The 24,064-nt window shown below is 39.2% G+C and overlaps 1 protein-coding gene across 1 annotated transcript in view; it reads left to right on the forward strand.

Moving 5' to 3' along the window:
* The window catches only part of EFHC2 (EF-hand domain (C-terminal) containing 2), a 200,692-nt gene that overhangs the window by 114,613 nt on the left and 62,015 nt on the right, over positions 1-24,064 (forward strand). Inside the window, exons 10-11 of the mRNA XM_012001600.1 lie at positions 297-493; positions 3,214-3,344. Coding sequence (XP_011856990.1) covers positions 297-493; positions 3,214-3,344 — 328 coding nt within the window. The remainder of the gene's footprint in view (positions 1-296; positions 494-3,213; positions 3,345-24,064) is intronic.

The raw sequence follows: 24,064 nt of genomic DNA on the forward strand, positions 1-24,064 counted from the left end.
TGGTCTTGTACTCCTGGCCTCAGGCGATCCTCGTGCCTCAGCGTCTTGCGTTGCTGGGACTGCAGGCACATGCCACCATGCCCGGCTTTGCTTTTTGTCTTGAACACCCTTGCCTAGGAATTCTTACTCCTTCACTCACTGCCTCATTCTTCCCTTAAGTCCAAAACAATAGGCAATATTAGTTCACAGGTAACTTATATGGTGGTCTGTGCTTGAAGATAAAGTAACTCTGAAGGCAAGTCAGATGGTTCTTTTAAGAATAAAGGCTGCTCATGAACTTTTCTATTTTTCTATAGGAATTACCGGTGGGATGTTCTTGAAAAGAAGTCGCGTTAAGAAACCTGGACAAGAAGTCTTTAAAAGTGAACTATCTGAATATATCAAGGCTGAGGACCTGTACATTGGAGTCACAGTGAATGTGAATGGTTACCTATTTCGTTTGCTCAATGCTGATGAGTATACCTTAAACTACATGGAGCAGAATACAGATAAGGTGAATTCACTTTGTGTAATTCTTCACTTGCCTCTCAGCCCTCTGCAGTCTGTGTTTTTCTTTCTCTAGGGCCTTTTCTTCTTCATCTTGCCACCAGTTTTACATTGTGCATTCATACATGTGGGCATGAATAATGGATTCGTGTGACTTGGCCACATGTCCCATCACAGAGGCCAGGTTCTTGTCTACTCTGTTTACATGCTGGGTTCTCCTCTGCCCAGCATCACAGATTCCAGGCACAGGCAGGAGGCAGGGCCAGGGTTGAATCAAGTTTCCTGGGTTTTTTGCTGACACTAACAATGTTTTCAGAAAGAAATTCAACTACTATAGGAAAGGAAGAAAAATCTGGTGCCACACACTGTGCCGTCCCAGTTAATTGGCACAGGCCAACAGAGAAGGCCAAGACCTGAACAAACAGAAACCTCAAGGGAACTGAATAGTTGCTGGAGTTGCAACTTCCCATAACAGTGGCCACCTGAGGCCTAAATAAGGATTTCAGGATAAACTGGCGACAGTGAGCTCAAAGAGTTTTTTTTTTTTTTTTTTTTTGAAATAAGATGGCAGATGGGTACTGTTACTGCAGGTGCCATTATGGCAATGCTGTTCAGTAAAAATAACATATTGATAAAATCTGGATTTTAAATGTGGGCTAGTTCAGTGTACAAACATGTTTATTTGGGAATCATTGCCTAATATGAAAAATCTATCTGGAAAATTTTATTTTAAAAGTTTACCTGTAAGTGATAATATTTATGTACCATTTATATACATACAGTGCCAATTTTGTCTCATTTATATATAAAATGCCTGGGGTTAAGTTGCTAAGATCAGTGTCTCTGTGTACATCACATCATTCATATCAGTTTGGGTCCTCTGAGAAGCAGACGCCAAGACAGAATGAGAAGTGTGAGAGATGTCGTGGGGGAAATTTCTGAGAAGGATAAAGGGGGAGGGGGACAGGAGCGGGCAGGGGGGCCTTCAGACCAGGAGACAGGTTGAACCCCTGTGGAAGGAGACAGAAAGGAAGGAGGGGTGGGTAGGGAAAGCCTCAGCTGACAGCGCAGCTCTGAGAATGTCTCGCTTTCTCAGTGAAGGGGAGCCCCAGAGCACAGACTGCCCATCAGAGAGGTCCCCTGTCAGGCAGGAATGGCCTGGCTCTAGTTCCCCTGCTGTGCTGTGTCATTGGGTGGGAACAGCCTGGGGAGAGGGTGGCCCCAGCAGCGACATTGCCTGTGAACTCTGTGTGAATCTGGAAGATATGGCAGCTGGAGTCTGTCAGGCAATGATGCTCTTCTCCACAGGGTCTCTCTTGACAGGAGGCCTGCAAAGCGCCCTCCATGGCTGCCACACCATCTCTCCATTTATAGTCTTAGGGATGCAGGTTATCATAAAACCATGAACCAGGAGCTATTCAAAAACACTGAAGCTAGACGAGAAGCTCAGTAATCGGGAGTTTAGATTTCTGGAAACCAGCAGGCCTGGCTTGGGAACCTGACTCCACGTTAATAGCTGAGGGACCTTAGATACGTATTTTTCCTGAGCTTCAGTTTCTTCATCTTTGGAATGGAAGGAACAACAGTGCCTATTTGATAGAATTGCTATGAAGATTAGATGTGATAATGTGTGTGAAGCTCTGAGCTAACCATGAGGCCCATGGTAAGCTCAATCAGTGTTACTATTGTAAATTAGAATTCTATTTCCAATCAGAGGGTGAACCTATACCGTAATATAAAATATATATAGTATAAATATAAGATATAAAGGTTTTTTTTTTTTTTTTCCTTTGGGGACAATAAAAGCAGGGTAGGACATTATCTGGAATCAGCATCCCAAGTGAAAACTGCATTATTTTAAAACTGCCCTTAACAAAGACATTCTAAGCAGAGAAAGTTTGCTATACTATTTAATATCGGCCTGAGGAATCTTTTCAAAAGAGCTAATAGATCCTGTCATGGAAATAGATGAAAGGAAATGCAAAAAAGTGGGAGGAGTAGGGGTCTGCGGATAGGCGCCAAACCACCTGGGTCATTTTCTGGTGGGAGAGAGGGATCTTTAGACTAAATTGCCATCAACGTTTTTATTTTAAAATTTCATCTTCTCATTTTTGATCTCTTAGCTATAATTATTTACGACCTTATGTTTCACTGGGATGCAAGAAGTATTCTTACCAAGTCAAAAAGCTAGTCACAGGATAAGAGACAGGAACAGTAGACAGCCCAGAGAATGACTGTGCGAGGGGTTAGGGTGCCTGTGTGGGTCTTCCATACCCAGCCTTGCGCTCATCAGTGCGTTGCCTAATGGATAACAGTTCCAGGGGGACCCCATTCTAAAGATCTAGAGAAAATGGAGGGCTACTTACCCAGTTTTGAATCCCCATTTTCTCCGTTAGGATCTCCCAACATATTGGGCCGACATCCAAGGGTTATAGGGAGGAGGCTGAGATGGAAGCAGGGGTTGTTTTCTGATCTCTGTGGCCTCGTGTTCCTTAAGCTCGTTTCCCTCAGAGCTGGGGCCTATGCTGATGTCAGCTGTTGTCCAGAAGCTTTAACTGAGGAGATTCAAAGCTAGTCATGCCTTCTCGGTGTTGGTTTCTTTGCAAAGACAAACCTGCTAACTTCATGTGCACAGTGTGAAGTCCCTTTACTGGCCATGAGCAAGATTGGGCTCCTGAACTGTTAGGAATATTTAAATATGTTTTTCCTTTCATTTCCCCCTTACAGTATCCTTTCAGTAACCTCAAACTTGCCCTACAAAAGCTGAAGCAAGAAGAAGCAAAATCCAGAGAGCTCAAGCAGGTATTCAGAGCTGCTGACCGTAAGCACACAAAGAAGGTGGATTATAATACATTCAGGTAAGCCATATTCTGCTAACAGTCATCTGTTTTCCCCTCAAGGTTGTCCAAAGAACAGAAAGAACTGTTTCTTTCCTAATCAGTTAACTATTTTTTATTAGGAATTGGCATTTCTTTGAGTTTGTATTATTTTGTAGTCAAGTTTTGGCCACTAATACTCTAGTAAATGTTATGAATTTACATATAAAAGGAGTTTGTACATGGGAACAGAGGGACAAGAGCATAGAAAGTCAGTTGGTGACATTGTCTTATGAATCAGGGAGTTGAAGGATCAGCAGAATGCCAGGAATGGTGCATCTGAGTGAGAAAGACAGAAAAAAGCACTGCTAAGAGCGCCTCCCCACCACCGAAATCTGGGGGACAAAGGAGGGACATCTCCAGGAATGTGATGAAGTTGGAAAATAGTAAAAACTTCACCGATTATCAGAGCAAAGGTGATATGTATGCATCTGTGTATACGTGTGCTTGTACACATATATGTATTCTGAAAGACATGAAAATACAGGAATCGAGGGAAAAATATGTGACAGTAGTGGGAAATATTATAACAAATCTTGATCAAGGTTTTCTCTAAGGTGAAGCTGAATTCTGGGACTATCCAGTGGCTGACCGAGGCAAATTTTCAAACAGCGGAAACACAGGGAAATTCAAATTCAGGGTCTAGTACAATTGTGAGACTTCTTAGGCTGAAAACAAAGTGAATGGAGCGTTTAGGAGAATAAATTAAATCATGGATAGAGGACAAAGGGGACTTTCTCTTTAAGCTGAGAATTCTGGCTCCTGACAAGGATAGTGGCTGAAAGCTATATAGTAAACTCTGCTTGATGCAGTCAAGATGTGGGCTGAGAAATGAGGAAGTGAGCCCAGGAGAGGGTAGCAGGGAGATCTTTCCAACTTTGTGTCTGCAGTCGCCTATTGCATCACTACCTGGTGGCCTGGAGCCCACCATTAGGCCCAGAGTGTCCGAAGAGCTCATTTGTTGTTTTAACAAAGCTCTTTTGTGTCTCCAAAATGTTCTTTGGAGAGAAGCAGTCAGAGGACATATTTTTATTGTTTAGAATTCCCAACCTTCTGGGATCAATAAGAATTTATAGTTCTTTGTTATTGTTCATAGTCACATACACATGTTCATAGTGTTTTGGAAAATAAATGGAGACAGTAAAGAGCAGAGACAATTACTCAGGCCATGGGCTAATGGAAAGCAGTGGAGGAGAAAGCAAGAAATTTCCATCAGAAATGAGGGAGTGGTTTTGTTTTATTATTTGTGTCCTTTTACAAAAGCATCCATTTTTCCAACACTTGCAAAGTCTATTGGAAACACTTTAGTGAGTTTATAGGGCTTTTTGGGAAGCACTTAGGCCAGGCAGGCGATCCAAGGAGGAAAAGTTGCTTTGCAGATGGAGGCCTGACCCTAATTGTGGGTGGGATAAAAGACCACTATGCTGTGATTGGAGGGGTAGCCTCAAGGAGCTGCATGCTCAAAAAGAAGGACCTCCCCGTCCCAGAAATTCCTTAAAATGAAACTCAGATCAGATTCAGGTTTCGTCTGGCTTGAAAAATCCTTCAGTGGCTTGCCATTGTCCTCACAATAAGATCCAAACATTTGACTGCAGCCAGCAAGGCCTTGAGTGATGTGAGTCTGTTTGTATTTCCAGTGTTATCACCTCTTTTTCTGCAGCCCTGTCTTTTGGCCTCACTGACTGTCTTTCGATTTCTCAAACACATCAAGCTCTTTCCTGACTCTTGGCCTATGCACACCCAGTTCCCTCTGCCTGGAATGCAGTCACTACTACCCTCTGCCTAGCAAACTCTAGGACTCATCTGAAATGCCGGCTCCCAGAGGGGCTTTCATTCCGAGGGGCTTTCTAGATCCTATCTAGAGTAGATCACCTGCTGTTATTCTTAGCCACTTGTTTATATTTTTCCCAGCACTTAGCACAACTTACAGTTATTTTATTTAGAGATCTGTTTACTTGGGGGTAGCGCATCTATGTGTGTGTGCTGTGTGTGTCTTCTCCTATTTGCATGTGAGCTTTCTGAGGGCAGGGAGCTCAATGGTGTTGTTCCCTGCAGCATCCCCTACTGCTGGGCTCTCTCTCTCTCTCTATATATATATAGATAGATATATTTTTTATATATATATATTTATTTTTATATATAGCTACCAAATGAAATAATGAACCACTAGAGTTGTTCCTGGGGGTTCTAGTTTGGAGGTGATGGCATGACCTCCAAATAAGAGCATAGACCAAAAGTCTAGATGTCTCGATCCATATGACATGCTTGGTGCCGGGTGCTGAGCCCTCTGTGCTTGGGGCTGCTCATTTGTGCTCGGCCCACAAATGTGGGTCCCTGCACCTTGTCTTCAGCCCCATCTTATGCTTCTCAAACTCTTTCCTGAGCAAACAAAAAGGAACTACGTAGCCCATGTCTATCACATCATATCCTAATTCAATTCTTTGCTCAGTGCTTTTACTAGCTAATATTTTCCTTTCATTATGTGTGTGTGTGTGTGTGTGTGTGTGTGTGTGTGTGTGTGTGTGTGTATTCTGACTCTCCTCATCAGAATATAACCTCTTTGAGGGCAGGGGCCTTCTCTTTCTTATTTTCTGCTTTAGCCTTATGACTTGTTTCAGTGTTTGGCAAACAATAGGGTGTTAATAAATACTAGTTGAGTGGGTACATTTTTTGTTTAGTGTTTAATATGCCTCAGATGAAATCTACTGAGATAATTCTCTGCTTTTGTGTCTTTTGTGTTCCACTTTCCCTTTTCTTTTCCTTTTTTTTCTTCTTTTCTTTTCTTTTCCCCTCCCTCCCTCCTTCCCTTCCTTTCTTTTTCTTTTTTCTTTTTTTTTTTTATTATACTTTAAGTTCTGGGATACATGTGCAGAACCTGCAGGTTTATTACATAGGCATATACGTGCCATGGTAGTTTGCTGCACCCATCAACCCGTCACCTACATTAAGTATTTCTCCTGATGCTATCCCTCCCCTAGGCCATGGTAATGATCTCATCCTGATTTATCTAGGGCAATTATCTCTCCCTTTGTATGGTTTTGCTCTGTTTTTATTTGGACTACTCTGTGTACATTGCTATTGGTGTTTTTTTATTGTAAGCAATCTAGCATCTTTTAAGGAAGCCACTAGTCTGTGAATCTATATGAACAAAAGCAAAAACAAAGACAATAAAATCCCGAAGCACTCAAACATAGGTTCTTATCATGAACCAAATAGATTCTTTGACAGTATTCATAGCCTGTCTTCAAAATGGAAATTTCAATATACATTTTTGAAAACAGCATTTTGAACTTTCCTAAAAGCATTAAATATAAATAATATGTTGTTGTAGAAAGAATACTAGCCTGGGAGTCAAAAAGATGGAGATCTTTGATTTGACAGCCCCTGGTGTGTGATGTTCCCCTCCCTGTGTCTATGTGTTCTGAATGTGTACATTTTATCTAGCCCTCACTGCTTTGGCTCCGACCTGTAGGGTGATTGTGTCCATGCTAGTTCCTCAAGCTCGGACCTTTCTCCTGAACTATAAACCTGGAAATATGCATACCTCTGGGACATATGCCCCTCACATGTCTTTTAGGCATCCCCCAAAATAACTTTCCCTAACTTGACCTCATTTTCTTCTTTTGTAAAGTAGCAGCTAGGGGACTGTATCCTGATAAAGGCCATCATGGGCATCCGTAAGAGTCCAGACCAGGAGTTGGCTTTGTGTCTCCCCTCTCTCGACCTCTCCCACTCACCCTTTGGAATTATATGTCTTGAACTACCTCTAGAAACTTTCCCTTCTTTCCATCTGCAGCTTCACAGTTGTAGTTCAGCTTTTCATCACTGTTTACTTGAACCCTCTGGAGAGCAGTGTAACTGATCTCTTTTTCTTAACTCTCATCCTCCAAAGTTTTGCCAGAGTGACCTTCCTAAACTCTGATAGGATCATTCCTCTGCTCTTAATCCTGCATCAGTGTGTCACGTGAGTTTGCCTACCTTTCTCTCCATATTTCCATCTCACTAGAAGAATAATACTTTTGTAGAAGCCACCATGTATTGAGCACTTACTGGGGGCCAAGCATCGTGCTAAATGCTTTCCACCTACTATTTACTGGTAGCCTTCTGTCAAGTTGTTGCTTATTTGCTTCCCTGCCTCCACATCAGCTCCTGCCAAGTGCAATAGATGTTTGCTGAATAATTTAATGAACGATCCTATTTCTCAAGGAACGTTCAGTCTAAAGCTTGCAGCAATCAAGTAAATAATTGATTTCTTTGCACCAGGGAAGGGCCATCTGGCTCTCACTTAGGGAAGTAAGGAGAAGCTAGGCCTGATCTTCACCAGCCAAGTAACTTGGGCAATTTACTTCAGCTACCTGTGTCTCACTCTTTTGTTCATATATTGGTCTCTGAGGTCCCTTCTAGGCTCTGACAACTGGAAACTCTGAAAATGTAAGTTTATAATATTCTCGTAAAATGTTCTCTTTTCAAATTTGTACATTGAGATAGTGGAGAAGAGCAGAGGCAAGCAAAGGCAGGATTGCAGCATAGGTCTATGGGCTTGGCCTCTGTGGCCCTGACTCTCTCCTGCTTAGATACCTGGCGCTCTCAGCATACACCTGGGGCTTCAGGGCCCAGACCTGCTGCTCTGGGCAGTGGTCCAAGCCCCCAGCATTACCCTTCTTCTCAGAGATGTGCATCTCCTCTCAGGAAAACCTTGAGGGTAGGAACTGATAAACTACCTCTGCATAAGGTGCCTTGGTCAATAATGGATTAATGTGTGGGCCTCCCAGAGATATTTGACTCAGAATAGACCTGATGGAATGCAGGGACAGGCAGCTATCAGGAAATGGAAGTAAGGAATGTTTGGTTTTTGTTTTTTTGTGTTTTTTTGATTTTTTAATCTGAGTAGGGAACATTTCTCTTTTGCCTTGTGGGAATTCACCACTTCTGCTTCTATTTCATTGATCCTCTCTAGAATCTTTTTGGCATGGTCTGTCAAATTCGCCTGTGAGAGCTGCTGATCGTTATCCAAGAGAGTGCAGATAACCTTTCTCAGAGCCTTGGGATAGATACCTGGTGGCAGTGGTGGGCAGATTTCAGCAGGGAGCAGGACAGGGACTAAGCTTGGCAGGGCTAGTATTTCATGCAGCTGGGAACATGGGCAGAGTGGAGCTTCCCAGTGAGGGCCCTGGACTCTGAACCACAGGCAGCAGCAGCAGCACAGAGAGCCCAATGCCAAGGAAGATGTGGTCAGTCCATCTCTCTGGCCACCTCCCTGAGCCTTGATCTACCCATCAGAGATGACACCTGGCCCCATGTAGCCTATGTGTATTTTGGTTAGCTGAGTGCTTATCTCTTCTCCCCACCTAGGGAAGCTCTCAGAGGGCAGGGCCCGTGCCTGGTTCACTCTTGTGTTTTTCCCAGATACCTCCAGAACCCAGTGTATCAGACTTCAATGAACATAGTGAATTATTACAGATTTTTTCTTCAGGCTCCCATTATCAATTGTAGGGTCAGTAGCTCTCCTGTGAACATCCATGTAACAAATTCTTTCTAAGATTTAGAACCTCGAAGAAATTTTCTCTCTTGTAAAACGAAAATTATTCCTAAAAGGGATAATATGATAGAAATAGTTCTTATTACTGGTTTTGGAGTTGGCAAACCCAGATCCAGCTCTTGGCTCTCTTGTTTACCAGCTTAGTGGCCTTGGAGAGGCTGCTGAATAATTTTTTCATCTGTAAAATGGGGATAGTAATACATAGGACACAGCTGTTGTGATGAATACATTTGATACTGATATTAAAATTCTTACTGTAGCTGACTAGTGCATGGTAGATACTTAGAAAATGAAAATGCTTTATCCCAATAGTTATAAACTGGTGTCACCAACAACAGTAATAGGAATGTACATCCTGTTTTCAGTATTTCTATAAGCTTTATATTTACTCATGGTGGGGGTCATTCAAAACATTCTTTAATAAATGAGGTTGAAAGAGAAACTCTAAAAACTTGTCGGCCTTGAAGATGGAAAATAATAAACATCATTGTTGGTGGACCACGGCTAGGAAACATTAATATAATCCACCGTATTGGTGTCCTTTACTTCACAGAAGCAGATTGTAAATTTAGTGCTTAGAACATGGTAATGATCTCATCCTGATTTATCTAGGGCAATTATCTCTCCCTTTGTATGGTTTTGCTCTATTTTTATTTGGACTACTCTGTGTACATTGCTATTGGTGTTTTTTTATTGTAAGCAATCTAGCATCTTTTAAGGAAGCCACTAGTCTGTGAATCTATATGAACAAAAGCAAAAACAAAGATAATAAAATCCCAAAGCACTCAAACATAGGTTCTTATCATGAACCAAATAGATTCTTTGACAGTATTCATAGCCTGTCTTCAAAATGGAAATTTCAATATACATTTTTGAAAACAGCATTTTGAACTTTCCTAAAAGCATTAAATATAAATAATATGTTGTTGTAGAAAGAATGCTAGCCTGGGAGTCAAAAAGATGGAGATCTTTGATTTGATTCTGTCACTGCCTGGTGGTGGTGTTTGTATTGGTGAGGGCTTCGTTTTAAAAAGGAATATCCTCTCTGGCTGGTTAAGCAAAAAAAGGAATTTATTAAAAGGAACCTGGGTGGTTCACAGTGTCTTTGGAAGGACTGCAGAAATAAGCTCAAGGCTGAACTATAGGAACAGTGCCCAAAACAGGGCTGTAGAGCTTGTCTGATGAGAAAATGAACTCTGTTACCACCACCACCACCACCCATGACTCATTGCTGCACTTGCATTGCTGCCAAGAACTTGATTTTACCACAGCCATAACTACCACTATTTCTGGCAATCGTCCTTTACCACCCCTGAAGGCTGGGCTCCTTTGACACCAAATGTGGTCCACCCTGAGCTGCTTTTCTTCTGTTAATGCCTTCTGAGGCACAGTCTTACTTCCCTGATTGGTAGAGAGCCTGGGTCACCTGCATATTTCTAACTGTAAGGAAGTCTGGGAAACTGAGCTCTGACCTCTGTTTTGGGGTGGTAGGAAACTTATGTGGGATTCCCCAAATATAGAAAGGCTATTTAAGAGATAGCCTTTGTAGAAAGTTTCAGTTAGACAGGATGAATAAGTTCTGGAGATGTGGAGATTTATTGTACAACATGGTGACTATAGTGAATAATGATGTATTATATACTTGGATTGCTAAGAGAGTGGGTCTTAAATGTTCTCACCACAAAAAAATAAACGTGTGAGGTGATAGATATGTGAGTTAGCTTGAGTTAGTTATTTCTAAATGTATACATATATCAAAACATCACATGTGCTGTAAATATATACGATTTTATTTGTCAATTATACTTTCATAAAGCTGGGGGGAGACAAAATAAATAAAAGGTACCCTTTTCGTTTGCCATGAATATTGCAGGGATAGTAAATCCAAACCAACATGAGCCAAACAGGGAACAATGAATGTATGTTGACAGCAGAGACTAAAGTCTTTGTTTGTAACCAAACCAAGCAAAGCACCTACATAGTTTTAGTACTTTGAAAATATTGTTTTGACTCGCCAAGCAACTAAACAAGAAGCAAAGCGCTCCCCTACGCTTGGCTACTTTTGCAATCTCTGATGAACCTTTCTGAGTTTCCATTGCCTTAAATGAAGGTATTGAATTAAATACAGGTTTATAGGTTGAAAGCTGGAAGTTATATTTTGTTTGGCTTTTGTTTAATGTTTTTAAAATTAGGAGTTTAAACCTAAGAATATATGTATCTGGTGCCTCTTGGAAAATAGAAATTGGACCCACATTTCTCCATGGCAACGATCTTTTGGGGGTGAATGGCACTTGCCCTCCTAAGATAGAGATTGTTCTCTGCATTTCTTCTCAGTTTCTACAAGTCCTTATTGTCTCACACCAAGGCACTTTCTCCTATTTATCTTACATACCTACCCCAGTAGGTACTTGACTAGGTAATTCTTGGATTAGATCATTATAAGGCACCTCCCAGACATAAAATTCCATTATTTTGTTACTCTAGGTATTGTGGAAATAGGCATTTAGGAATCACTGTATAAATAGTTCAAAATAGAACTGAAGACTAATTTTTAAAAATTAGAATCCAAATATGATTATATACTTGGAAAATCCAAAGGAATCAATTTTAAAATGGTTGGAACTATTAAGAGCATTCAGGAAAGTAGCTAAATATAAGTAAGCTATATACAGAACAATAGCTTTACTTTATATCAGCAATAACTAGTTAAGAAGTGTTCTGAAAAGGGGAATACTATTTGCTGTAGCAACAAAAATGAAATATCTGGGAATAAATTGGACGAGAAACGTAAGACTAAAATGAATGCAATTTTTAAACTTGATATCTCTGAATGGGAAGGCAATATTGTGAAAATTCGAATTTTCCAAATTTATAGATTTGAAGCAATTTCAATCAGAATTACACAGTAGGTTTTTGCTGTTGCTGTTGTTAGATTTGGTTTTGTTTAACAGGGTTAGGGGAGATAAATTGACTGATTATGAAGGTTCATCAAGAATAAGGGGTTGAGAATATCCAATAAAATGTTGAAAAGAATATTAAAATGTAGATACTAGAAAGGTATATGATTTACATACATTTGAAAACATTTTCTAGCAGAGAAACAAAAATATCAGTGAAATACAGTGTAGAGTCCATAAAAGACCCATTTTTATGAACTTTCGTATAAGTATGGAGAACATTTCAAATCAGTAGAGAAAGAATGGATTATTAATAAAGACTTTGGTGACAATCAACTAGAAAATGCCTTTATACACTTATTTTGTGGTGAAGCACAGTTTCCAAAAGCCATAAAGGAAAGATTATATTGACTACAGAAAAATTTTATATCTCTCTATAGAAAAAGATATCACAAACTTAAAAGACAAGGGACAGACTAAGAGAAAATATTTATAACCAGTGTAAGAGCCAGGGGATTAACCTTAAGTACTTAAGAACTCCTATAAAATCAACAGACAAAAATGGATCAAAGGCAGGAATAGTTCACAGAAGAAATACAAATGGTCTTTAAACCTGTTGAAAAGATGCCCAATAATGACACAAACTGAAACAATGATGAAATATTATTTCCAGTTACTCTATTGGCAACATCTAAAAAGAATGATATAACTGACTCCAGGTGAACATGTGGGGTAACAGGTACTCTCATTTTCCACTGATAGGAGTTTAAATTGGTTCAGCATTTTGGAGGGCTATCGGCAGAATGTGTCTGATGTTTAGACTCTTTTACCTGGTAATTGCACTTGTAGAAATTTTTTATTTGGAAAAATTTGGACAGGTGGATTGATAAATATGTGTATGTGCATGCACAATATTTATTGCAGCAAACTTTGTAATAGTAAACATTTGGAAAAATAAATTGCCCAACAATAGGGAAATAGTTGGATATATTCTATTGCATTAATTTCAGACAATATTTTTTAGCCATTAGAAAGAGGTAGACCACACATGCATACCAGAAAAAATGTTTGATGTATCAGTTAGGATTGGCTAAGTAATGCTGCAGTAACAACAACCCCTGAATCTCAGGGAATTAAATCAACCAAGGTTTATTGTTTGCTGACTTTATGTATCCGTTGTGGTTGTCAGGGGAATTTTGTTCATAGTAGCCACTCAGGGACTGAGGCTGACAGAATAGCCACTTGAATGTTCCCAGTCACATTGCCATAAAGGAAAGAGAATTTTAGAGGGTCAAGTACAACAAATTCTTATTTGGAAAGAAATACATATCATTTACACTCTCAATTTATTGGCTAGCACTAGTCACAGGACCCCACTCATGTGCTTAGAAGAAGGAGGGAAACCAGATCTTGGTGAACAGCTATGGGTGGCTACCACATATGTGTTGTGCTGTTTTGTAGATAAAGCAAAATCCAGAAGTATGTTAATATCCTACTTATGCCAAAAATGTAAAAGTTGTGTGCGCATGTATATATATATATATATTTCAAGGAATGTATATCCTTTGAAGAAATGCTAGCGGGCTACACACTAAGCTGTTAGTGGAGCATGCTTCATTCCTTGATTTTTAGTTTTTTTTTTTTTTACAATGAGCAATTATTTAAAAAAAATTCAATTTAAATAAAATAAAACCCAAACAAATAAAACCAAAAAGCCTGGGCAAAGAGCTTATGGAACATTTTTTCAGAAAGAACATTTTTTATTTCTTGCTTCAGTTTCCAGAAACAGCTAATGGCAGATGCTGGCAGGATGTTCTGAGCAAAAGTCAAGAGGCTTGGAATTGTACAGTAGGGCACAGGTTGTTGTAGTTGATACTCTACTTACTCTGATTATTGACTACAGTCAAATAATTGTAATGTGCTTACATAAAGTTCTTATTTTAGGGGCCACAATATTTTATGTTTATGCAATTACAAAGTTTCAGAGGTTTAAAGTTAAGTTTTGAGATGAAATAGTTTTTATAATTTTCAAATTCCTATCAAATTAGCATGTTTTACCCATTCATTTTCTCCAGCATTCTATGAGAATTTTAAAACATCCAGAAAATTTGGCAAGATTAAACAGTGGACACCCCATATATTTACCATTGTACCATTAACCTCTTACTTTATTTGCTTTATGACACATCTCTCCATTTATACATCCTTATATCCATCTATTAACCCATCTTAATTTTGGTGCATTTCAAAGAAAATCACAGACATCAGTTACTTCCCTCTAAATATTTTAGCATGCTTACTATTTATTTATAGTTTTTCTTTTGATGTAAAATTTATGTTCAATAAAATGCACAAACTTTATACATTTGCTGAGTTTTGACAAATATATGTTTGTGCAACCCAAATCCCTACTAACACATAGAACATTACCATCACTCCAGAAAGTTCCCTCATGCTCCATCCCAGTGAATTCATGTGCACATCCACCATTCAAGAGGTAACTACTGTTCTGGTGGGGTTTTTTTTCCACTTGAGGTGCTTTTTTTTTTTTTTTTTTCAAACTATTGGTGATTTTTCTCTGTTCTAGAATTTCATATAAATGGAATTATACAGTGTGTACTCTTTTGTGACTTCTTTCATTCAGTGTGATTTTGAGATTCATTCATATTATAGAGTGTATCAGTAATTCCTTTATATTACTGAGTAGGATTCCATTGTATGAATATACCACCATTTGCTGATTCATTCCCCTGCCAATGGATACCTCGGTTGTTTTCGATTTGGGGCTAATATGAATAAACCTGGTCTGAATATTCCTGGCACAAATATTTTTATAAGCATGTATTTTATTTCACTTGGTTATATACCTAGGAATAGAATTGCTGGGTCACACATAAAGTAAGTGTGTGTTTAGTTTTTTGAGAAACTACCAGACCTTTTACCAAAGTGGTTGTATCAGTTTACATTTCCAAGTCCACATTGTCAGTTTTTTATGGTTGTTGCTTTCTGTGATCTGTTTAAGATGCCTTTGGCTGGCTCAAAGTTGCCTAGATAGTCTCCTATGTTTCCCTCGAATAGCTTTATGGTTTTAGCTTTCGCTTTTAAGTCTATGAGTTATCTCAAATTAAATTTTGTATATGGTGTGAAGTAGGGATCAAGGTTCATCTTAAATTCTTAAAATTATTTGAAATTCTAATATTATGGGCCAGCATATTTTATATTAAAGTAAAGAAAAAATAACTCTAGAGCTTTAGAATATAATTTTGAAATGAAAGAGTTTTCATAATTTTCAAATTCTTATTCAGTTACTGACATCTTACCCATACTTTCTTTTCTTATTCTATGGTATAGTTTTGACTGTTAAAATATCAAAATCTCCTTTGCAAAGGAAGCTAAAATACTGGCCTTTTATATTTTCTCAATTCTTACAGTTTTCAATATTTCCTTATGTAATACATTCGTATTTCTTGAAAATTGAAGTATTCTCACTGAAATAATATCCCAACTAACTGAGGAATGCTGGATACCAATGATCTTATTAACTGAAAGAAACTGTATACCACACATATAGTGGATTCTATTTTCCAAAGATTGCTTCAACAGTATCTCCTATCCAACATGCTCCCCTATAATGTGAACTTGACCCTTCTTCTTCTGAGGGATAGGGCTATGTCATTTCCCCTTGAATCTTTTTTAATTTACAATTTCTTATTTTTGTGGGTACATAGTAGGTGTATATATTTATGGAGTACCTGAAATGTTTTGATACAGACATGCAATGCATAATAATCACATCATGGAAAATGGAGCATCCCCTTAAGCATTTATCCTTTGTGTTACAAACAATCTAATGACACTCTAAGTTATTTTAAAGTATGCAGTTAAATTATTATTGACTATAGTCACCCTGCTCTGCTATCAAATACTAAGTCTTATTCATTCATTCTGTTTTTTTGTACCCATTAACCATCCCCACCTGCTGCCCTCCCCACTCCCCCACTACCCTTTCTAGCCTCTAATAAGCATCCTTCTACTCTCTATCTCCATGGGTTTGATTGTTTTGACTTTTAGATCCAACAAATAAGTGAGAACATGTGATGTTTGTCTTTCTGTGCCGGGCTTATTTTACTTAACATAATGAGCAAATCTCATACTTTTCTTTGACTGAATACTACTCCATTGTGTATGAGTACTACATTTTCTTTCTTTACTTACCCGTTGGTGGACACTTAGGTTGCTTCCAAATCTTGGCTATTGTGAACAGAGCTGCAACAAACATGAAAGTGCAGATATCTCTTCGATATACTGATTTCTTTTCTTTTGGATATATACCCAGCAGTGGGATTGCTGGATCATATGGTAGCTCTGTTTTTAGTTTTTTGAGAAACCTCCAAACTGTTCTCCACAGTGGTTGTACTAATTTACACTCCCACCAACAGTGTACAAGGGTTCCCTTTTCTCCACATCCTCTCCAGCATTTGTTATTGCCTGTCTCTTGGGATATAAACCATTTTAACTGGGATGAGATGATATCTCATTGTAGTTTTGATTTGCATTTATCTGATGATCAGTGATGTTGAGTATCTTTTCATATGCCTGTTTGCCATTTGTATGTCTTCTTTTGAGCAATGTGTATTCAAATTTTTTGCCCATTTATAAATCATATCGTTAGATTTTTTTCCTGTAGAGCTGTTTGAGCTCCTTATGTATTCTGGTCATTAATCCTTTGTCAGATGAGTAGTTTATAGATATTTTCTCCCATTCTGTGGGTTGTCTGTTCACTTTGTTGATTGTTTCCTTTGTTGTGCAGAAGCTTTTTAACTTGATGTGATCCCGTTTGCCCATTTTTGCTTTAGTTGCCTGTGCTTGTGGGGTATTATCCAAGAAATCTTTGCCCAGACTGATGTCCTGGAGAGCTTCTCAATGTTTTCTTGTAGTAGTTTCACGGTTTGAGGTCTTAGATTTAAGTCTTTAATCCATTTTGATTTGATTTTTGATTTGATATGGTGAGACATAGGGGTCTCATTTCATTCTTTTGTATATGGATTTCCAGTTTTTACAGCACCATTTATTGATGAGACTGTCTTTTCCCCAGTGTTTATGATCCTGGCACCTCCCTTGAATCTCGAGTGGGCTTGTGACTCACATGTAACCAATAGAATATGACAGAAGTAATGCTGCGTGACTTCCGAGGCCAAGTTAGAAAAGGTGCGGGTTGTGCATTGTCTGCTATGACACTTCCCTTTGGAGCCTGAGCTACTGCGTGTGTATGAGGTCCTGCCACCTTGAGGCTACTATGCTATGAAGAAGCCCAGGCTACACTGAGAAACCAACCACTTGTGGGTGGTAATTCGATTGAGAGCCCCAGCTGATATCTCAGTTAATGGCCCTTGTCATGTATAATTCAAGTCTCCAGTTATAGAATCTTTCTAGTTAAAGCCCCAGACATTCTTCTGTGCTCTGTCTGAATTTCTGACTCTCAGAAACCATGAAAATAGCAAAATGGGTTTGATATCCTTTAGTGCCTCAAAGTCATGGCTTTCCGGTTTTTTAAATGCAGGGGTAGAGAAATCTCGTGCCACAACTCGGAAGAATCTCTTGTTAAAAGACCTTCCCTTGTCATATATATAATTAAAATGCAGAAATATGTATGTGTGTGGATATGTATAGATACACACACACGTGTGTGTGTGTGTGCATGTGTGCATGTCAAGATTCTTTGTACTTGTATCTTCAATCTGCAAGAACAGTAGGGAATATCTTCCTTTCATCTGAATTCAGCCAGGTGAGGTGGAGGCTTTTGTGACTTTAGATGTGTTTTCCATCCAAAGAAGATGTGGTCTCCTTTTCTAAGACCACATTTGATTTTTAAAATTTTAATTTAAATTAAATTCATATACAATAAGATTCACTTTTCTTGGTGTACAATTCTGATTGTGATGCATTCCTGGAGTTGTGTAACTGCCATCACAATAAAGATACAAAACAATTCTATCACCCTGCCTTCCCCCTTCCAATACCCACCCCCCCCCCACCCCCATGGAAGTATGCTTTCTCTTGAGTAAACGCATAGGAGTTGAATGTCTTGATCATATGGTAGGTGTATGTTTAAACTTTGTAAGAAACTATCAGTTTTTTGTTTTGTTTTAGAGATTTTCTACCTGTTTCATTAGATTTTTTTGATATTTTTGATGCTATCGAGTGACATAATTTTTAGTGGTTGCCCTAGAGTTTGCAATATACATTTACAACTAATCCAGATTGTACCAGTCAGTTCTCACACTGCTATGAATAACTACCCGAGACTGGGTCATTTATGAAGAAAAGAGGTTTAATTGACTTACAGTTTTGCAGGCTCTACAGGAAACATGACTGGGAGGCCTTAGGAAATTTACAGTCATGGCGGAAGGTGAAGGAGAAGCAAGAACCTTCTTCACAGGGTGGCAGGAAAGAGAGAGACAGCAAGTGGGGAAGTGCCACATGCTTTTAGACCATCAGATCTCTTGAGAACTCACTATCACAAGAACAGCATGAGGGAAATCTGCCCCCATGGTGTAATTAGCTCCCACCAGTTCCCTCTCCTAACACTGGGGATTATAATTCAACACAAGATTTGGGTGGGGACACAGAACCAAACTAACTAAGTTCAGTTTCAGATAACACTATACTAGCTTCACCAGTAGGCCAGTACTCCTTCCCCCTTGTCTTGTACCATTGCTGTCATTCATTTCACTTACATATAAGCATACATCAGTTTAAAACCATACATAATCACATACATTGTTGCTATTATTTTGAACAAACTTTTATGTTAGATCACTTAAGAACAAGATAAATAAACGTTTTTACTTACCGTCACTTACTCCTTTCCTAATGCACTATCTTTCGTTATGTGGATCTAAGATTTTTACCTAGATAATTCCTTTCTCTTCAAAGAGCTTCTTTTAACATTTCTTGCAAGGCAGGTCTGCTGGCAACAAACTCCCTCCGTGTTTGCTGAGAAAGTCTTTATTTCTCCTTTACTTTTGAAGGAAAAATTTCACAGGATACAGAATTTTAGATTGGTGGTCTTTTTCTCTCCACACTTTAAATATTTCAGTGTACTCTCTTCTTGCTTGCATGGTGTCTGAGAAGTCAGATGTAATTCTTACCTTTGCTCCTCTTTGGGTAAGATTTTTTTCCCTGTAGCTTCTTTCAAGATATTTTCTTTAACTTTCATTGCCAACAGTTTGAATGTGAAATGCCTAGGTGCAGTATTTTTGTTTTGTTTTGGTTTTGGTTTGTTTTGTTTTTGGCATTTATATGTCTGTTCTCTGAGTTTCCTGGATCTGTGATTTGGTGTCTGACATTAATTTAGGGAGCTTCTCAATCATTACTTATTCAAATATTTCTGCTGTTCTTTTCTTTCTTCTCCTTCTAGTATTCCCATTACCTGTTTGTTATGCTTTTTGTAGTTGTCCCACAGTTCTTGGATGTTCTGTTCCATTTTCTTTTTCAGTCTTTTCTCTCTTTGCATTTTGGTTTTGGAAGTTTCTATTGACATATCCTCAAGGTCTGAGATTCTCATCCTTGTCAGTTTACTACCCCATTGAAAGTATTCTTCATTTCTGTTATAGTTGTAAACCAAAAATAAAATTCAAAGCCCCCCACCTCATCTGGATGGACCCCTCCTCTCAGCAAGGGTATCCCTGAGGGACTAACCTGAGGGACTAGTTCAGGTCATGATGAGGGGCGGGGGTCAGACATACCTCATTATACCCTCCTCCTTTTTGGAATTACTAACAGAACATACTCTTTAAGTCTGATGAGAAACGTGTACAGTCTATTCTCTCTGAAGTCTGCTACTTGGAGGCTTCATCTGCATGATAAACCTTTGGTCTACAATATGCTATCATTGTAACCCAGACATCCCTTTCTATTGATTCAAGATCTTGAGATAATAACTCTTTCAACCAATTGCCAATCAGAAAATTTTAAAATCTACCTGTAACCTAGAAGCCCTCGCCCTTTGAGTTGTCCTGCCTTTTCAGACCGAACAAGTATATCTTACATGTATTTGATTGATGTCTTATGTCTCCTTAAAGTGCATAAAACTAGGCTGTGCCTCAACCATCTTGGGCATATGTTCTCAAGATCTCCTGAGGGCTGTGTCACGGGCCACTGGTCACTCATATTTGACTCAGATAAATCTCTTCAAATATTATAGAGTTTGACGCTTTTTATCGACATAGTGTTTTTGATTGCTAGCATTTCTTTTTGAGTTTTTCTTAGAATGTCCATCTCTCTGCTTACATTATTCATCTATTCTTGCATATTGTCTAATTTTTCCATTATAACTCATAGCATATTAATTATGGTTATTTGTTTTAAATTCCTGGTCTGATAATTCCAACTTCTCTGCCATATCTGAGTCTGATTCTGATGCTTTGTATTTTCAAACTGTGTTTTTTGCCTTTTAGCATACCTTGTAATATTTTGTTGACAGCCAGACATGATGTACTGGGTAAAAGGAACCATGGGCCAGGCACAGTGGCTCACGTCTGTAATCCCAGCACTTTGGGAAACCATGGTGGGCAGATCCCTTGAGGTTAGGAGTTTGAGACCAGCCTGGCCAACATGGTAAAACCTCATCTCTACTAAAAGTACAAAAAAATTAGCCTGGCATGGTGGCTCGTGCCTCTAATCCCAGCTATTCGGGAGGCTGAGGTGGGAGAACCACTGGAACCCAGGAGGCAGAGGTTGCAGTGAGCCTAGATCGTGCCACTGCCCTCCAGCCTGGGTGACAGAGTGAGACCCTGTCTCAAAAAAATAAATTAAAAAAATAATGTGGCAAGTAGGCCTTTAGTGATGTGATGGTAAGGTATGGGGGCAGGGAAATAGTCTCTAGTCCTCTGATTAGGTCTCAGTCTTTTAGCGAGCCTATGTCCCTGGACTGTGAAGTACCCTCAGTTCCTCCCCTCCCCCTACTCTAGATGGGACTGGATATCTGGAGGGGACTGGAGTCAGGTATTTCCCTTCCCCCATGTGGATGGCTAGAGCAGGCTGCAGTTGAGTATTACCCTTCCCCCAGGTTGTTAGGCTCTGATAAAACCCCAGTAGGTCAGGCTCATGGTTACTTTGCTACTCTCCCTGCCAGAAGTCTGAGGGCATATTTTTTGATAGTCACTGTGAGAACCTGGTGGAGATCGTGGAGGTAAAGTTCATATTAAGTGTAGGCTCTCTTCCCCACCCCCCTCATCCACTTTGACTGGGACATCTAGAGTTTTAAAGGGCATTAAAAAAAGTTTTGCTCTTTTTTAGAAGCGGGATCTTGTTACATTGCCCAGGCCGAATTCAAACTCCTGGGCTTAAGCAGTCCTCCCACTTCAGCCTCTCAAGTGGCTGGCATTACTGTGTCCTGAGACCTCAAGAGTTTTTATCCCTCAGGCATATCCACATTGAGTCTCCAGCATTCCAATTACAGTTCAGAGTTTTCTACCTTGGTACTGGTTCCCACAGAGGTTTCTGCTCCAATATATTGTGATTCTCTGTATGTTCCTGCCTGTCTCTCTAATTTTGGGGACAATGATTTGCCCTGTGACTTCACTTCTCTGACAGATCTAAGAAGAGTTCTTGATTTTCCAGTTTGTTCGTTTTTTTATTTTTTACTTCCCAAACTGTTTTTTGTTTGTTTGTTTGAGATGGAGTCTCACTCTGTCGCCCAGGCTGGAGTGCAATGGTGCGATCTCAGCTCATTGCAACCTCTGCCTCCCAGATTCAAGTGATTCTCCTGTCTCAGCCTCACGAGTAGACGGAACTACAGGTGCACGCCAGCACGCCTGGCTAATTTTTGTATTTTTAGTAAAGACGGGGTTTCACTATATCAGTCAGGCTGGTCTTGAACTCCTGACCTCAGGTTATCCACCCACCTCAGCCTCCCAAAGTGCTGAGATTACAGGCGCGAGCCACTGCCCCTGGCCTCCAAACTGTTTTTTAAAGTAGTTGTATATTTTTCTTTTTTATCAGGAGTCTTGGAGAATTCTAGTACCTTTACATGCTTGTCACCCTTGATATGGTCTGTCTTTTAAATTTTAGCTATCCTAATAGCTGTGTAGTAGTATCTCATTGTAATTTTGATTTGCGTTTCCCTAATGATTAACAATGTTGAACATGTTTTCTTCGTTTATTTGCCATCCATATATCTGGTGAACTACCTATTCAAGCCTTTTGTCCATTTTTAGTTTCTCTTATTCCTGAATTTTGAGAATTTTAAAAATATATGCTGGACCCCAGACCTTTATCAGATATGAGATTGCCAAATATTTTCTGTTTCTCTGTGGATTTTATTTTTTTAAAAGTGTCTTTCAAAGAGCAAAAGTTTTAAATTCTGATTAAATCCTATTTATCAGTTTTTGCTTCTATGGATTATGCGTTGGTATTGTATCTAAGAAGTCTTGGCCTAATCCAATGCCACACAGGTTTTTTTCCTACTGTATATTCCTCTAGAAACATTAACATTTCAGATTTTATATTTAGGTCTATGATCCACTTTGAGTTAATTTTTGTATGGGTGTGAAGTATTTGTTAAAAAGCTTTGCTGTTGGGAGGCCAAGACGGGCAGATCACGAGGTCAGGAGATCGAGACCATCCTGGCTAACACGGTGAAACCCCGTCTCTACTAAAAAATACAAAAAACTAGCCGGGCGAGGTGGCGGGCGCCTGTAATCCCAGCTACTCGGGAGGCTGAGGCAGGAGAATGGTGTAAACTCGGGAGGCGGAGCTTGCAGTGAGCTGAGATCCGGCCACTGCACTCCAGCCTGGGCAACAGAGTGAAACTCCGTCTCAAAAAAAAAAAAAAAAAAAAAGTTTTGCTGGTTTGCATGTGGATATGCAAATTTTTTTTTAGCATCATTTGTTGAAAAGATTATCCTTTCTCCACTGAATTGCCTTGTTGAAAATCAATTGTCCATGTAGGAATGGGCCTATTTCTGGACTCTATTCTGTCCAATTGACCTATTTGTCCATTTTGATACCAATACCACATTTTCTTGATTACTGTAGCTTTATAAGTCTTGAAATCTGGTAGTGTTAGTCCTCCAACTTTGTTCTTCTTTTTCAAAGTTATTTTGGCTCTGTACTGGATCTTTGTAGTTTCTTATGAACTTTGATATCAGCTTGACAATTTCTATAGCAAACCCTGTTGGGATTTTGATTGAGATTGCATTGACTCTATAGATAAATTTGGAGACAATATTGAGCCTTTTGACTAATGAACATGGTATGTCTCTCCATTTATTTCGGATTTCCTTTATCTGAGAAATGCTTCATAGCAGTGGTCCTCAACCTTTTTGGCACCAGGGACCGGTTTCATGAAAGACAATTTTTCTACAGACCCAGGTGTCAGGGCTGGGAGATGGTTTCAGGATGATTCAAGCACGTTACATTCATTGTGCAATTTATTTCTATTATTATTACATTATAATGAAATATATACAACTCACCATAACGTAGAATCAGTAGGAGCCCTGAGCTTGTTTTCCTGCAACTAGAGGGTGCCATCTGGGAGTGATGGGAGTCAGTGACAAATCATCAGGCATTGGATTCTCGTAAGTAGCGTGCAACCTAGATCCCTCGCATGCACAGTTCACAAAAAGGTTTGCACTCCTATGATAATCTAATGCTGCTGCTCATCTGATAGGAGGCAGAGCTTCGGCAGTAATGCAAGCAATGGGGAGTGGCTGTAAATACAGATGAAGATTCACTTGCTCTCTTGCCCACCCACTGCTCATCTCCTGCTGTGCAGCCCAGTTCCTAACAGGCCACAGACTGGTACTGGTCCGTGGATTGGGGGTTAGGGACCCCTACTTTATAGTTTTTAGGGTATAGGTCTTGCACATCTCGTGTCAGACTTGTCACTAAATATGTTATTTTTAATATTTTCATAAATGTTTTAAAATTTAATTTATTGTATATTGCTAATATATAGAAATAAGATTGATATTTGTATATTGATCTTATATTCTGCAACATTGCTAAACTCATTTATTAGTTCTGGTAGTTTTCCTTTTTATTCTATCAGTTTTTCTACACTGATGGTCTTGTCATCTGTGAATAAAGACGTTTTTACTTCTTTATTTTCAATCTGGATTCCTTTGATTTCTTTTTGCTTGCTTTATTGCACTGGCTAAAAGTGCCAATATGGTGTGTTTTGTCACATGAAAGCTTCAAATTTTTAATTATACTTGAATTTGTCCATCTTTTCCTTTATGGGTTTGTGAATTTTGCAT

The sequence above is a fragment of the Mandrillus leucophaeus genome, unplaced genomic scaffold (assembly GCF_000951045.1).
Source record: "Mandrillus leucophaeus isolate KB7577 unplaced genomic scaffold, Mleu.le_1.0 Scaffold666, whole genome shotgun sequence".
NCBI lineage: Eukaryota > Metazoa > Chordata > Mammalia > Primates > Cercopithecidae > Mandrillus > Mandrillus leucophaeus.